This window comes from Emys orbicularis, chromosome 13, assembly GCF_028017835.1.
Source record: "Emys orbicularis isolate rEmyOrb1 chromosome 13, rEmyOrb1.hap1, whole genome shotgun sequence".
Taxonomy (NCBI): Eukaryota; Metazoa; Chordata; order Testudines; family Emydidae; genus Emys; species Emys orbicularis.
The window spans coordinates 11356115-11372117 of NC_088695.1; the positions used below are offsets into that span (position 1 = coordinate 11356115).

The window sequence follows — 16003 nt, forward strand, 5'->3', positions numbered from 1 at the left end:
AGAAGGAGAAGTCTGGAGACAAATGTGAGAAGAGAGGGACATACGCTTTTCTGTTAAAATATTATGTTTGCTGTTGAAGAAACAAATCCAGAATACTGAACGTTGTTGTTTTAGTTAAATAAAACAATTTAAATGTCAGTCAGGTGATGTTCTCCTCCTAATACAGCATGGCAAGAAAATCCTCCAACTATTAATGATTAACCTGTTGTATTGGAGATAGTTCACCTCCTAATGACTTCATAAATATCTGCTTCAATTACCTTTGGTAATGAAATAACCAAACAAACATTCATTGTCTGATATAGCTGTAAAACTCATCTGAAAAGTTTTCAAAATAAATCACTGTTTAAAAATGTATAGTGTGTACCTTCTGAAAATGAAACCTACATCTATCTCTGCGTTGTGAACAGGGCCGGTGCAACCATTTAGGCGATGTAGGCGGTAGCCTAGGGTGCTAGGATTTGGGGGGCACCATTTTCTTCAGCAGCGACCACGGTGGCCGGATCTTCAGCAGCCCCAGTCGCCACCGGCATTTAGGCGGAGGGAGCTGGGGCAGTGGAGCACGGGTAGGGCCGCCTGCAGCAAGGGGGGGTGGGGCGGCACGCAGGGGAACTCCCCGCCCCAGCTCACCCCTGCCCCGCCTCCTCCCCGAGCACGCCGTGGCGCCTTCACTTCTCCCCCTCCCAGGCTTGCGGCGCCAATCAGCTCAGGCAGCGACGGTGTGCTCGGGGAGGAGGCGGGGCAGGGGTGAGCTGGGGCGGGGGGGTGCCTCAGGGTGGGGAGTGGGGAGCTGCCGCAGGGTGGAGAGCCTCAGGGCGGAGCTGCCGTGGGGGGGGGGGGGAGCTTCAGGGCGGAAGGGGGGAGCTGCAGGGAGGGAGGGCGTTCCAGGGTGGGGGCTCGGGGACGGGGGGATGCAAGGTGGAAGTTTCACATAGGGCGCGAAACATCCTTCCACCAGCCCTGGTTGTGAAGAATATGTATTAAGGTTATAACAACCAACAAGAATACATTTTTATGTAGAACACCATGATTAAATCCAGTCTTTCTGACTAATAACAGGAGTACTTGTGGCACCTTAGAGACTAACAAATTTATTAGAGCATAAGCTTTCGTGGGCTACAACCCACTTCTTCGGATGCATATAGAGTGAACCATATATTGAGGAGATATATATACACACACATACAGAGAGCATGAACAGGTGTTCATGCTCTCTGTATGTGTGTGTATATATATCTCCTCAATATATGGTTCACTCCATATGCATCCGAAGAAGTGGGTTGTAGCCCACGAAAGCTTATGCTCTAATAAATTTGTTAGTCTCTAAGGTGCCACAAGTACTCCTGTTATTTTTGCGGATACAGACTAACACGGCTGCTACTCTGAAACCTGTCTTTCTGACTAGTGATTTAAATCAAATCCACCCTGCTGCTTCCCTGTGTGAACAACAAACCCCCCCACGCTCTGCTCCCACACAGCCACCAGCCTTCAAAGTCACTCCTGGCTGCACTGTACTGAGTGCGACCAGCCAGACACTCAGGAACGTACCAAACGACACAGCAACATCAGCCAGTATTCTACTCACAGCCTTGCACCCCGGGAATGTGCATCTTGGACTGCTCAGTCTGTCCACTGCGCTGGACAAACTCAGTAATTAGTGGGTCGCCCCCATAAAGGGGCCGGATTAGGTGACAGCCTTGTTCTCTCCACTCAAATCCCCCAAACACTTCAATGAAAACACACAGGTCCAGACAAAACACTAAAACCAGTTTATTAACTGGAGCAAGGGGGTTTTCAGGGATTACAAGGGAGAAAGCTGTAAAAGGTCAAGAACCGGTTAAAACTATAAAATTAAAACATGCATTTTAAATCCTAAATTTTACCAATCTAAGGAAAATGCGAAGCAAGCAGGTTTTCTCACCCCACCCGCTGTTGCAGGCAGCTCACAGTTCTTAGTACCCAGGCTGGATTTCCTTCCAGCCTTGATCCACCCTCCCCAGTCCAAGGTCCCTGTTGCCTTTCAAGCCATTTTGCTGACTTCTGTAAAGATGGGAGAGGAGAGGTAAAAATGGAGGCAATTCTCCCTTGTGCTTTTATACCACTCTCCTCTTTGAGGTTCATCCCCCAGACGGGGGGCAGGCAACAATCAGCCTGTGGCCTAAGTGAGCGTCCAGCCGTCCTTCCAGTGAATTGTAACTCTCCTGTTCCCAGCTCCACAGCTGGTGAATGGCCGGCTAAGCAATTACTGGCCACTTAGCACCTAGCTGGTGTGCAGGTACCATTGTCTCTGAGGAGCTCATCTGTGGGTCTTTTCCAGCTTTACAGCATGTAACAAACATACAGCAAACTCTCAGAGCTCCATGGACAGTGGTGATAGACACATTTTAATGGGACACTAATATTCAGCAGGCGATGACTTTTCCTATGATACCGCACAAGACATACTTTGGAGAAGATTTATCATTTTGTAAACGTGGTGCCCATAAGAGTGTAGACCAGTGGTTCTCAGATGTGTTTCATCACCCCCCCACTCCTTCTTTGCGTCTGTGGTCATTTATGCCCCCACCCTCAAAAGCACATATATCACCACCCAGCTCTAAAGGCAGAGTAGTCGCTAGCAATGTGCACAGCTCTGAAGACCTCCAATAGCAGCACTGAAGTTAGGGTGGCCACGTGAAAAATAATATTCAGCAATATCGCTGTTCACAACACTTATCACCCCATTGCCACCCTTACTTCTGTGCTGCTGCTGCACCTGGGTTTGAGAGCCTGAGCATTTATCCCCACCTCCCAGCTAGGCCTGTTCCTTCTTCATGAGCCCCAGCCAACTGAGGCTGACAGCCAGTGCTCTTTACAAAAAAACCAAACAACCCACACTGTTCACGCCTCCCCTGACACATTCCTGTGCCTTCATTGGGAGGCTCTGCCCACACTTTGAGAATTGCTAGTGTAGAGAGTCACCGTGGGGATTGGTAGCCAAGATGGTAACACCTGCTCCTTTCCGTCTCCGGGATCCCAGAGAAAATGTCCGAGCAGGAGAGCGCAGCAGATCCGATTAACACTAACCTTGCAAAACACATTTTGGTGATTTCAGCTATAAACATTCCCTCCATCCTTCAGCCCCTACCCCAGTGAATTCAATGAGACTGAGCTAGAATAGGGCAGGTGGCACGGGCGACGGTTATAATGGCTGAATTATTGATCCCTGAAATAACAGAATACAGGAACCCTTTGGATAGCTAAACATAGACTACTACAGTTACCCCTCTTAGAATCATAGAATATTAGGGATGGAAGGGACCTCAGGAGGTCATCTAGTCCAACCCCCTGCTTAAAGCAGGACCAATCCCCAACTAAATCATCCCAGACAGGGAAATAGTGTTTCCTCATATCCAACCTAAACTTTCCACACTGCAACTGGAGACCATTACTCCTTGTTCTGTCATCTGGTACCACTGAGAACAATCTAGATCCATCCTCTTTGGAACCCCCTTTCAGGTAGTTGAAAGCAGCTACCAAATCCCCCATCATTCTTCTCTTCTATAGAGTAAACAATCCCCGTTCTCTCAGCCTCTCCTAGTAAGTCATGTGCTCCAGCCTCCTAATCATTTTCGTTGCCCTCCGCTGGACTCTTTCCAACTTTTCCACATCCTTCTTGTAGTGTGGGGCCCAAAACTGGACACAATACTCCAGATGAGGCCTCACCAATGTTGAATAGAGGGGAACAATCATGTCCCTCGATCTGCTGGCAACGCCGCTACTTGTACAGCCCAAAATGCCTTCTTGGCAACAAGGGCACACTGTTGATTTATATCCAGCTTCTCATCCACCGTAAACCCTAGGTCCTTTTCTGCAGAAATGCTGCCTAGCCATTCGGTCCCTAGTCTGTAGCAGTGAATGGGATTCTTTCATCCTAAGTGCAGGACTCTCCACTTCTCCTTGTTGAACCTCATCAGATTTATTTTGGCCTAATTCTCTAATTTGTCTACGTCCCTCTGTATCATATCCCTACCCTCCAGCGTATCTACCACTCCTCCCAGTTTAGTGTCATCTGCAAACTTGCTGAGGGTGCAGTCCACATCATCCTCCAGATCATTAATGAAGATACTGAACAAAACCGGCCCCAGGACCGACCCCTGGGACACGCCACTTGATACCGGCTGCCAACTAGACATGGAGCCATTGATCACTACCTGTTGAACCCGACTATCTAGCCAGCTTTCTATCCACTTTATGGTCCATTCATCCAGCCCATACGTCTTTAACTTGCTGGCAAGAATACTGTAGGACCTCATATCAAAAGCTTTGCTAAAATCAAGGAATAACACGTCCACTGCTCTCCCCTCGTCCACAGAACCAGTTATCTCGTCAGAGAAGGCAATTAGGTTACTCAGACATGACTTGCCCTCTTCTTCCAAGTCTTTAAAAATACACATTTACATTTCAAACTCTAGCTTATCTAAGGTCGACACACTGTTAAAATCTCTCTCTAAATGTTGACCCTGAGTCAATTACATACAAGTTGCTTAACCCTTTCTTGCCATGTGTCACAGAAGTTTAGATCCTGTGTGGATTCTTCCATGTTTAATGAGGCTAGACCTCTATATGAAACATTTCCAGCAGTCCAAGCACCTCTGGAGTCTCTCCTGTGTGGATTGACTGATGTTGAACAAGGTGTGACATCTGTATAAAACTTTTCCCACAGTCCAAGCACTTGTGCGGTTTCTCTCCTGTGTGTAATGACTGACGTTTAACAAGGTCTGACCTTTGTATGTAACCTTTCCCACAGTCCAAGCACCTGTGGGATCTCTCTCCTGGGTGGAGTGCCTGATGATAAAGAAGGTGTGACCTTCTTATGAAACTTTTCCCATAGTCCAAGCACTTGTGTGGTCTCTCTCCTGTGTGTAATGCCTGATGGCGAACTAGCTGTAACCTCTCTATGAAACTTTTCCCACAGTCCAAGCACTTGTGGGGTCTTTCTCCTGTGTGTAATGCCTGATGTTTAACAAGGTGTGACCTCTATATGAAACTTGTCGCAGAGCCCACAAGTGCTTGGACTGTTTCTCCTGTGTGTAATGCCTGATGTTTAACAAGCTGTGACCTTCTTATGAAACTTTTCTCACAGTCCAAGCATTTGTGGGGTCTCTCTCCTGTGTGGATTTCCTGATGTTGAACAAGGTTTGACTTTCTTAAGAAACTTTTCCCACAGTCCAAGCACTTGTGCGGTCTCTCTCCTGTGTGGATTGCCTGATGTTTAACAAGGTCCGACCTTTGTATGAAACTTTTCCCACAGTCCAAGCACTTGTGGGGTCTCTCTCCTGTGTGGATTGCCTGATGACGAACTAGCTGTGAACTCCCTATGAAACTTTTCCCACAGTCCAAGCACCTGTGGGGTCTCTCTCCTGTGTGTAATGCCTGATGTTTAACAAGGTTTGACTTTCTTATGAAACTTTTCCCACAGTCCAAGCACTTGTGGGGTCTTTCTCCTGTGTGGATTGCCTGATGTTTAAGAAGGTTTGACCTCTCTGTGAAACTTTTCCCACAGTCCAAGCACTTCTGGGGTTTCTCTCCTGTGTGGATTGCCTGATGTTTAACAAGGTCTGACCTTTGTATGAAACTTTTCCCACAGTCCAAGCAGTTGTGAGGTCTGGCTCCTGCGTGGATTGCCTGATGTTTAACAAGGTTTGACTTTTTAATGAAACTTTTCCCACAGTCCAAGCACTTGTGAGGTCTCTCTCCTGTGTGGATTGCCTGATGTTTAACAAGGTCGGACCTTTGTATGAAACTTTTCCCACAGTCTAAGCAGTTGTGAGGTCTGGCTCCTGCGTGGATTGCCTGATGTTTAACAAGGTCGGACCTATGTATGAAACTTTTCCCGCAGTCCAAGCACTTGTGGGGTCTCTCTCCTGTGTGGATTGCCTGATGTTCAACAAGTTTTGACTTTCTTCTGAAAGCTTTCCCACACTCCAAGCACTTGTGGGGTCTCTCTCCTGTGTGGATTGCCTGATGTTGAACAAGGTTTGACTTTTTTATGAAACTTTTCCCACAGTCCAAGCACTTGTGAGGTCTCTCTCCTGTGTGGATTGCCTGATGTTCAATAAGGTGTGCCCTCTGTATGAAACTTTTCCCACAGTCCAAGCACTTGTGAGGTCTCTCTCCTGTGTGGATTGCCTGATGTTGAACAAGGTTTGATCTTTGTATAAAACTTTCTCCTAAGTCCAAGTTCTTGTGGGGTCTCACCCCTGTGTGGATTGCCTGATGGCGAACTAGTTGTGACCTTGTTATGAAACTTTTCTCACAGTCCAAGCACTTGTGGGGTCTCTCTCCTGTGTGTAATGCCTGATGATAAACAAGGTGTGACCTTCTTATGAAACTTCTCCCACAGTCCAAGCACTTGTGGGGTCTCTCTCCTGTGTGGATTGCCTTATGTTGAAAAAGGTGTGCCCTCTGTATGAAAATTTTCCCACAGTCGAAGCACTTGTGGGGTCTTTCTTCTGTGTGGATTGCCCGATGTTGAACAAGGTTTGATCTCTCTATGAAACTTTTCCCACAGTCCACACACTTGTGTGGTCTCTCTCCTGTGTGGATTGCCTGATGTGTAACAAGGTGTGACCTCTGTATGAAACTTTTCCCACAGTCCAAGCACTTGTGGGGTCTCTCTCCTGTGTGTAATGCCTGATGATAAAAAAGGTGTGACCTTCTTATAAAACTTCTCCCACAGTCCAAGCACTTGTGGGGTCTCTCTCCTGTGTGGATAGCCCGATGTTTAATAAGGTATGACCTTTTCATGAAACTTTTCCCACAGTCCAAGCACTTGTGGGGTTTCTCTCCGGAGTGGATTGCCTGATGTTGAACAAGGTTTGACTTTCTTATAAAACTTTTTCCACAGTCCAAGCACTTGTGGGGTCTCTCTCCTGTGTGGATTGCCTGATGTTTAACAAGGTGTGACCTTCTTTTGAAACTTTTCCCACAGTCCAAGCACTTGTGGGGTCTCTCTCCTGTGTGGATTGCCTGATGACGAACTAGGTGTGACCTCTGTATGAAACTTTTCCCACAATCCAAGCACTTGTGGGGTCTCTCTCCTGTGTGGATTGCCTGATGTTTAACAAGGTGTGACCTTCTTATGAAACTTTTCCCACAGTTCAAGCACTTGTGAGGTCGTTCTCCTGTGTGTAAAGCCTGATGTTTAACAAGGTCTGATCTTTGTATAAAACTTTTCCCACAGTCCAAGCACTTGTGGGGTCTCTGTCCTGTATGGATTGCCTGATGTTTAACAAGGTGTGACCTTCTTTTGAAACTTTTCCCACAGTCCAAGCACTTGTGGGGTCTCTCTCCTGTGTGGATTGCCTCATGACGAACTAGGTGTGACCTCTGTATGAAACGTTTCCCACAGTCCAAGCACTTGTGGGGTCTCTCTCCTGTGTGGATTGCCTGATGTTTAACAAGCTCTGACCTGTGTATGAAACTTTTCACACAGTCTAAGCACCTGTGGGGTCTCGCTCCTGTGTGTGATGCCTGATGTTTAACAAGGTCTGACCTTTTCATGAAACTTTTCCCACAGTGCAAGCACTTGTGAGGTCTCTCTCCTGTGTGGATTGCCTGATGTTGAACAAGGTTTGACTTTCTTATGAAACTTTTCCCACAGTTCAAGCACTTGTGGGGTCTTTCTCCTGTGTGGATTGCCTGATGTTTAACAAGGTTTGACTTTCTTATGAAACTTTTCCCACATTCCAAGCACTTGTGGGGTCTCTCTCCTGTGTGGATTGCCTGATGTTGACCAAGGTCTGACCTTTGTATGAAACTTTTCCCGCAGTCCAAGCACTTATGGGGTCTCGCTCCTGTGTGTAATGCCTGATGTTTAACAAGGTGTGACTTTCTTATGAAACTTTTCCCACAGTGCAAGCACTTGTGCCGTCTTTCTCCTGTGTGGATTGCCTGATGACGAACTAGGTGTGAATTCTGTATGAAGCTTTTCCCACAGTCCAAGCACTTGTGGGGTCTCTCTCCTGTGTGGATTGCCTGATGTTTAACAAGGTTTGACTTTCTTATGAAACTTTTCCCACATTCCCAGCACTTATGGGGTCTCTCCCTTGTGTGGCTTAACTGATTTCTAATTATTTGTGTCTTCGAAATGAAACATTTCCCCCACTCGAGGGATTGAGCGGGTTTCTCTCCAGTGTGGCTGCTCCCATGGTTATTAAGATCTGAGAGCTTATTGAAGCTTTCCCCATCGTCCAAGCATTGAAGGGGTTTCTCTCCAGTATAGATTGTCTGATGTGTCACAAGTTGTGATCTCACAATGAATTCTTTCCCACACTGAGGGTAGTGCCCGGGTGTCTCTTCCTTGGGATTTGTCTGCTGCGCTCTGGGATCCTTGTCTCCTCCCCCACCGTTAATAGATTCATCCACTTTCTTCCCTGGGTGGTTTTCCAGAAGCCTCTCTGACCTGTGCCAGTTTCCCCAGCCTTCTTCCTGCTCCAAGCACTGGGAATAATTCCCTTCATCTCTTCCCACAAAGGTCCCCTGCAGTTCCACTTCCCTGGGAACTTCCTCATGATGATTCCCCTCCTCATTCTCACTCCCTCGCTCAGCACCTGCTGGGAGAGACACAATCCAGACAGGAGTCATTGTGCTGGGGAGAAAGAGGAATAGCACCGAGGGCAAACCCAACACAAAGACTGAGTAATTGGACTCCGCCTCCACATCCCACCCAAACCCTCACAGGGAAGGAAAGCTGGGAAGCAAACTCCTGCAGCTAAGAGGCTGGGTGGAATAGCGTGAGCTATATCTGATGACTGCAGCCCTGTCCTGGCTGAGATGAGGAAGAACTCAGGGCGCTTACTGACACCATATTTTGGGATTCTCAACTTCTTCTTTCATTCCCTAGATTGTTTCTGTGTCAGTCCTCACCTGTATGGGTGCATCTCGGAAGCCTTCTTTCCTTGCAGTCCCGGAGACCGGGCACCCACGGCTCTTCCCCTCGTTCCAGCCGGGCGATCAGCTCAGGTTTGGGAAAGGGGAATCCTGTGCAGAGGGTGAAATCAGACCAGATCAGGGTGCGTGGAGCATTGGTGGAGTATTTGTCAGAAAGGACATTCCGTGAGTGGAACCTGTCCCTGCGCTCTGCTGGAGGAACGTGGAATCCAAGAGGATGGGGAAACGGTCACTGAGCCCCCTTGCACAGAGGAAGTTGTCTGGGGAGGTGAGTTGAATTATTACTACACCCTCACTAGGCGTTCCCAAGATCTGTGCGCTCTGGGGGCCTTGCTGACTCACACACAGCTCTGCACTTAAACCCCTGCCTCTTTCTAAACCTGCAGAGCCCAGGGCCCTCCCCATGGCTGGAGCTATTCCCAAGGAGGGAGGTGAACAGGGATTGTGTGTGCAGCCGAGTAACAACACAGACAGGACAATGCTGGATTTATGCCCCTTTGAAAGCTGGAGGGGTGGGGATGGTTTAGCTTGTCCATTGGCTTTTGACACCCATGTCCCACTGGAGAGGGCACGGAGATGCAAGTCTCTTTCACATGGCAGCTGTGCATTATGGAACCACTCACCTCCGATCTAACTGACATGGGAAGGACATGACCAGATTCAGACATGGAGACCCCACGGCTTCTAGTTAGGGTGACCAGACGTCCGATATTATCGGGACAGTCCCAATTTTAGGGTATTTGTCCCGTGTCCCGACCTTACATCGGTCGGGACGCACTATTTCCCGATATCGGGGGACCGTCTGGTGGAGGAGGCAAGCCGGCGCCATTCACATCTTCTTCCTGGGCCTGGGGAAGCACAGCTGAACTCCTGGCGCTTGCCCGTCGGCCGGCAGGAGCCTGCAGAGTGCTGCAGCCCCACTCCTCAGGCACGCACAGAGGCGGCGAGGAGGTCTCCGCTGCGTGCTGCAAGGGCGGGGCTTGTAGGCGCCAGCAGCCGGCAGAGAGCCCACCCGCCCCCGCCCCCGCCCCCCTCGACCTGACCCGCGCGACCTTAGGAGCCAGAGGGACGGGACCTGCCTGCTGGATGCTTCCTGGGAGCCGCTCCAGGTAAGGCTAGCACTGCTGGAATTCACCTGGCCCTCTGGCGGGTCCCTGTGGCTGGGGGAGGGGCTCTGCGTGCTGCCCCCCTCCCTCCCCGAGGGGGGAGGTGGAGACTGAACGGAGGCAAGCTGGTGTGCGGGGTGGGCGGGGCGTGGAGCTGCCGGTGGGTTCTCAGCCCCCACCAATTTTTCCTGTGCTCCGGCGGTTTTTTTTGTTTTCCTTCACCGCCGGCTTGTATTTTGATTTTTTTTGCTCCCCCCCCCCGCGTCCCGATATTTCACCTCTGTCATCTAGTCACCCTACTTCTAGTATCTGAGGGAACGGGAATCCCTTACCCAGCGAGGTCACCGTCTCGTAGTTCTCCTGCATGACGTCCCTGTAGAGGGCTCTCTGAGTGGGGTCCAGCAGAGCCCCCTGCCCCTGGGTGAAATACACAGCCACCTCCTCGAAGGTCACCGGCATCTGAAAGAAAAAGAGTCCCCCACTCAGCACCTGCTGCCCCAGCCACAATCCCACTAGTCACGTGGGAGGAAGGATAAAGAAATGGAAGCTCTGGGAGGGTCAGAGTAGCAGAATCCCTCCCCCATCCTGCTCAGAGCAGCCAGGAGGCTTCAGGGGGTGGGGAGAAGGTGAGAGCTCCTTGTCCTCCCCAGCACACGGAGCAGGGCAGGGTCTTTTCATTTCCCACACACCTGCCAGCCACAGGCTAATATGGGAAGCAGAGCCCTGAGCCAGGGACAGGAAACCCGACAACTTCCCTTCATAATTCACAGCAGCCTCAGGCTAGTGGGGTCTCACTCCAGCACTGGGAGCCTTGAAAATGTTCCCAGCCCTGTGCAGGGGGGTTGTATCCTGTTTGAGAAATGGGGGAATGTCCCGTCTCCCCTCCCCCATCACCAATGGGCCCACTCAGAAAATCAGCAGGTTTATCACACCTTTTCTCCTCCCTGCCCCTGCCCAGGAGGTCCCTGAAAATCCCCTACCTGAGCTGGCTCCATCACAGACATTTCCCTTCCCTGTCTCCTGGAAGACGGGCCCATCTGGAGCAAAAGGTGGACGTGATTCCTCAGCCTGTCGGGGCGAGATGGGTGATGGGGGAGGTTACAGAAAGGGTTTCAGTCCATGTCACACCCCGATTCCCCCCAGCCTCTTCAGACCCTCCCAGTAACAGTATCTCTGATCCAAATGCTAGGAAAAAAAGCAGAACTAAAGGGGCCACTTTGGGGAATTTCCCCACACTGCCGTCTAAACTCCTCTCCCTTAGGAGCAGCAGGACCCCTCTGATGGCATCACCTAAAGAATGAGCTGCCCTGGACTCCTGCAGCAGCCCCCAGGGACAGGCAGGCAGAGGCTGATACCATTGGCCCATCCACACTCCCTGCCTGCCCAAAGCAGCAGTGACTCCGGTGTGGCTGAGATGTGAATCCTGCCCAGAAATCAGACCAGGGCCCTGGGCGACCCCAAAACTCATGAGACACAGACCCAGGGGAGGTTCTAGGCACCAGCAAAGCAAGCACCTGCTTGGGGCAGCCCATTTGCAGGGACAGCAGCGGGCAGGGATCCAGCCTGGGAGCTGAGAACCAACAGGGGGCCCTGGGAGCTGTAGTTCCTTGGTTAGCTCCCTGCCTATACAGCCAGCCCTGGAGCAGGGAAAGAACTACATTTCCCAGCATTCCCTTGGCCGCTATTAACAGGAAAGGGAGGGGGAGGGAGTATGGTAGCTGAAACCTCATGCTGCAGCTTGTTGTGAAGGGAGAGCTCATTGCTAGAGCGGGGTGGCACTGTGAATGGGGAACAAGTGTGCCCAAGGAGTAGAAGGCTTTGGCCCAGATATTCCCTTCAGAAGACTTCCCCAGACTGGATTAGGGATCCTGGTGTGACCTCACCTTGCAGCCCGCAAAGAAGGAATTGAGTGGCCTAAATGGACAGTGCCCTTCTCTATCTGCAACCTAGCAAGGGAGGTATGTGGATCCCACTAGAATTTAAAATGAAAAGTAAGGGAGGGGAGGCTCTGCTAGAGGACCTGGGCAGCTTTAGATACAGTATCAGGCACTTAGGAGGATTTCCACTTCTGAGCCATGGAAGCAGAAATTGACTTTTCCTTTCCAGATTGAGCTAATATTCAGAAAGGGAATCTAGCACCTGCCTTCCAGATTTGAACACCTCTAAATTCAGGAGTGCTCAAGCTCAATTTGGGGAGCTGTTACTTCATTTCTCCCAAATCAAATATACTGATCCACTGTAATTTGCTGTAGAAAAAGTACGATAAAATTGAGCAAGAAATGCTTCTCAGTGGATTTTAGGACTGGCATTGCTATTTTCAACAGCCATTGCCTTTTTTTTTAGTTTTATTTGTTTGAAAGGAAGACAGTGATATCGCATTGGCAAATTCCCCATAGAAACAAAGAGTGGAACAAAAGAATAATAAAGGCACCTCAACTTTTCCTCATTGAGGGAGGACAGGCTTATAATATGCCTCCAGATATCCTCCAATCACAGAAGCTGAAAATTGTTCCACTTTACTGCAGTTCTGTAACCATATGGGAACCAATCCTGTCTGTGTTCTGTGCACATCCAAAATTCCTGCTCAATGACCCGCCTTGGGAGCAAGTTACCAGTGACCCAGGGCTGGGGCGGAAGGAGGGTGCAGGTGGAGGGGCGGGGGAGAGCCCAAGGCTGGGGTGGCAGTGGGTGTGGGTGGGGGGGAGAGCCCAAGGCTGGGGCGGCAGGGGGGTCCAGGTCGGGGGAGGCCAAGAGCTGGGGCGGCACTGGGTGCAGGTGGGGGGGGGGGGAGAGCCCAGGGCTGGGGCAGCAGAAGGGTGCAGGGGGGGGAGCCCAGGGCTCTGGGGTGGGGGCAGCCACATTTTTTTTCGCTTGGGGCGGCAAAAAACCTAAAGCCGGCCCTGCACAGACCCAACTAGCACGGATGTGTCTGACAATAACACACTAGGAGCAGGGTGTGGGTGTGGGGGGCTGGGTTTTTGCCTCTGTCCGCCGCCAGTCTCCCCACACACACCCTTCCCTCGCAGTGCCCCCACTCACATCTTTCCCCATACCAGCCTCGCTCCCTCCACCCCACAATCCCCCCATCCCTCCATCCTCTCTTCAGTGCACCCCAGCCCCCATCACAGCCTGCCCCCCGCATCCCCAGCACCCCCTCCTGCGCCCTCCTCCCCCTGCAGCCCGGGTGTGCTGGGGGGCGGGTCTCTCTTACCTTCCCTCCGAGCGGGGCCCCCCTGGGGCAGGGGCCGGGCCGGGAAGGGGCCCTGGCCAGGCTGGGGGCTCTGCCCTGGGAGAGGCTCTTGGGGAGCAGCGGGAAGGGCCCTGCTGGAGATTCCCCTCTCCCGGCTGCAGCCAGGGCTCCGGGCTCCCAGCACCAGCCGCCGGGGCTCGGGGATCTCGCCGGGAGCCAGAATCACCGCAGCGGCTGCGAGTCACTTCCTGCTGCCGGGACTGAGCCCAGCGATCGCTCCCCCCAGAGCCGCCTCCCAGCTGCTCCTGGGTCCTAGCGATAAACCCATCGCGATTCAGCATCTCTGTGTCCGACTCAAGCTCTACGGTCAGAAGGGTCCATCATGAGCATCTAGCCCAGGGATTCTCACGACCAAATTTGGTGGCCTCAGACTGTGGCCAGCAACTCTTACTAGTGGCCGCTGTGACAGTTTCCCCTATAATCCTAACTAACTTTACGAGAAACCAATAAATATGCACAGAGGTAAGCAGCGGGAACGGTCTTACTATTGTGGGGACCTTTTCTGGCTTATACACCACCCTGATAGTATGGAATAGCAAAAGGAGCTGAGTCCTCGCTCCCACTCCCTTTACCTGGAGACCTGCCTGACCTGGAGGACTCCCCTTCCACTCCGGTGTCTGAAACCCGGACAAGGCTGGCCCCAAGATTCCTGTGGGGTCTTTATCCCCAATTTTGTTGCGATCACTCAGGACAGAGGCTAGGGTGTCGTATCCCCACTCCGGGGTCCTCTCTTCATTCCGGACGCATCCCTGATGTCGCTATTCAGCATTGCATTGAGTTCAGAACAAATATGATTTATTAAACAGCAAGTAATAAAAAAAATTAAGGAAAAAATGGGAAAGGGGAATGGAAAACATGATGTCATCCCACGCTGCCCAGGGTCCGCCCCCTCGCTCTCCCCAGCTGCTCACCACACCCAGCTCCAGACTGCTCCAGACCCAGCTTCCCTCTGCATCAATGCTTCTACTCCTCTGCCTCCAACCCAGCTCTGGCTGCTCCTCTCCCCTTAGCTCTGCCCTTCTCTGGCAGGCAGCTCCAGCTCAGACAGAGAATTGGCACCTGACTCCCTCATTGGCCTGCCTGCCCTGTCAACGAGGTTGACCTAATGCCTTGGCCTGTCTCCATTCGCCCTAGGGACTAGTCTGAGGGTTTTCATTTCTCTTTGGCCCTTCCTGTCTTTTGGTACTGGGAGAAGCTAACCAAAAAAACCCCACTAAGTTTCAGTAAGGGGCCAACAGTCATGGGGTCAGGCAACTTCATGGTGTGTGTGAGCTCCAAAGCATCCTTCAGGTGAATTATAAATGTCTTTGTTTACCCCTTTCTTCCTGTTGGTGATGGACGGCCAGATGAGAGTTTTCTAACACCCACAGTCGGTCCTTTGTCATCTCTGAGGAGTTTGAGTGGGACAATCCCCAGAACTATGACATATTTCAGTAACAAAAACTTTGACATATGTCTGGATCTTTATGGACAGATCCTCGTCTTTGAGCCTGCTGAGCGGGTTTTGCCATAACAGCAAATGTCCAGGGGTGTTTGCAGAGCACAAGGGCTGAAACTCAGAAACATCCCTGATTAGTCACCTTCCCAACTAGCCAATTGCCCTGCATCCATAGCTGATTGATTACTGCCAGATCCCGCCCACCCAGGCCCAGACTCCCAGCCCTGTGGGCGGGGGATCCCACTAGTCGGCGCTGACTGACAGCTGCTGCCAGCGCCCTGCCACTGTGACAGTGACCAACATTGCCCTCACCTCATGAGTCCCACAGCACCCCCTCCAGCACCCCTAACTCTACACCCCCTGTCAGCTGCCACCCCCCATTAGTGTCCTCTTTTGGGGCACCTGGCATATGGTCAGCCTAGCAACAAACATACATTGAAATCTCACCATTCTACATGCACTGGTGTCACACGCATTTCAACGGCACAATATTCAGCAGATCATGAGTTTACCAATGATCCCTCACCAGGCACACTTTGCACACAAAATATCATAACCATACACAAGTGGTGAACATGGGGTGCAGAGGTTATCACAAGAGGGATCCGTGTGGGGCGAGTGGGACAAAGAAACTCTCTGTCATCCCAACGCAGGACACGATGGGACATGGGGAGGGCGGGACCTGCTGGCTATCGAGGGCCGTGAAGGCAGGCAGGGAGAGGAGCCCCTCTGCAGGCTTGGCCCAGGTCCACTGGAGTTGCTGGGGAGAGGAACCCCTCCCTCACCAGGATTTCAACAATTTCCACCCCACCATCGACCTCAGCCTGGACCAGTCCACACAAGAGATCCTGGACACCACAGCAAATAAGTGATGGTCACATAAACACCACCCTATACCGGAAACCTACTGACCGCTATACTTACCTACCTGCCTCCAGCTTCCATCCAGACCTTGGGAGGCAGGCCAGTCCTCGCTTACAGACAGCCCCCAATCTGAAGCAAATACTCACCAGCAACTACACACCACACCACAGAAACACTAACCCAGGAACCAATCCCTGCAACAAACCCCGTTGCCAACTCTGTCCCCATATCTACTCTAGCGACACCATCATAGGACCCAACCATATCAGCCACACTATCAGGGGCACATTCAGGTGCACATCTACTAACGTAATATATGCCATCATGTGTCAGCAATGCCCCTCTGCCATGTACATTGGCCAAACCGGACAGTCTCTACGTAAAAGAATAAATGGACACAAATCAGGAATG

The 16003-nt window shown here is 51.2% G+C and overlaps 1 protein-coding gene across 1 annotated transcript; it reads right to left on the bottom strand.

The window, feature by feature from the left end:
• Positions 1-454: 454 nt before the first annotated feature.
• LOC135887411 (zinc finger protein 665-like) lies at positions 455-10406 on the bottom strand. Its single transcript, XM_065415179.1, has 5 exons — positions 10373-10406; positions 8911-9024; positions 8299-8594; positions 6592-8019; positions 455-547 (listed from the first exon to the last, which is right to left on the bottom strand). The coding sequence occupies exons 1-5, from the start codon at positions 10404-10406 to the stop codon at positions 455-457; spliced, it is 1965 nt and encodes a 654-aa protein (XP_065271251.1).
• Between the last annotated feature and the right edge of the window lie 5597 nt (positions 10407-16003).

What these genes read in the sequence shown, in the direction of transcription:
- LOC135887411 (XM_065415179.1), bottom strand. Translation starts at nt 10,406, where the DNA reads ATGCAGGAGAACTACGAGACGGTGACCTCGCTGG. An exon ending in AGTGTGGGAAAGAATTCATT is followed by an intron (nt 8,020 to 8,298) that starts GTGAGATCACAA and finishes GTTAAACATCAG; the next exon opens with GCAATCCACACAGGAGAGAG. An exon ending in CACACCTTGTTACACATCAG is followed by an intron (nt 548 to 6,591) that starts GCAATCCACACA and finishes CCACTGCCCCAG; the next exon opens with CTCCCTCCGCCTAAATGCCG.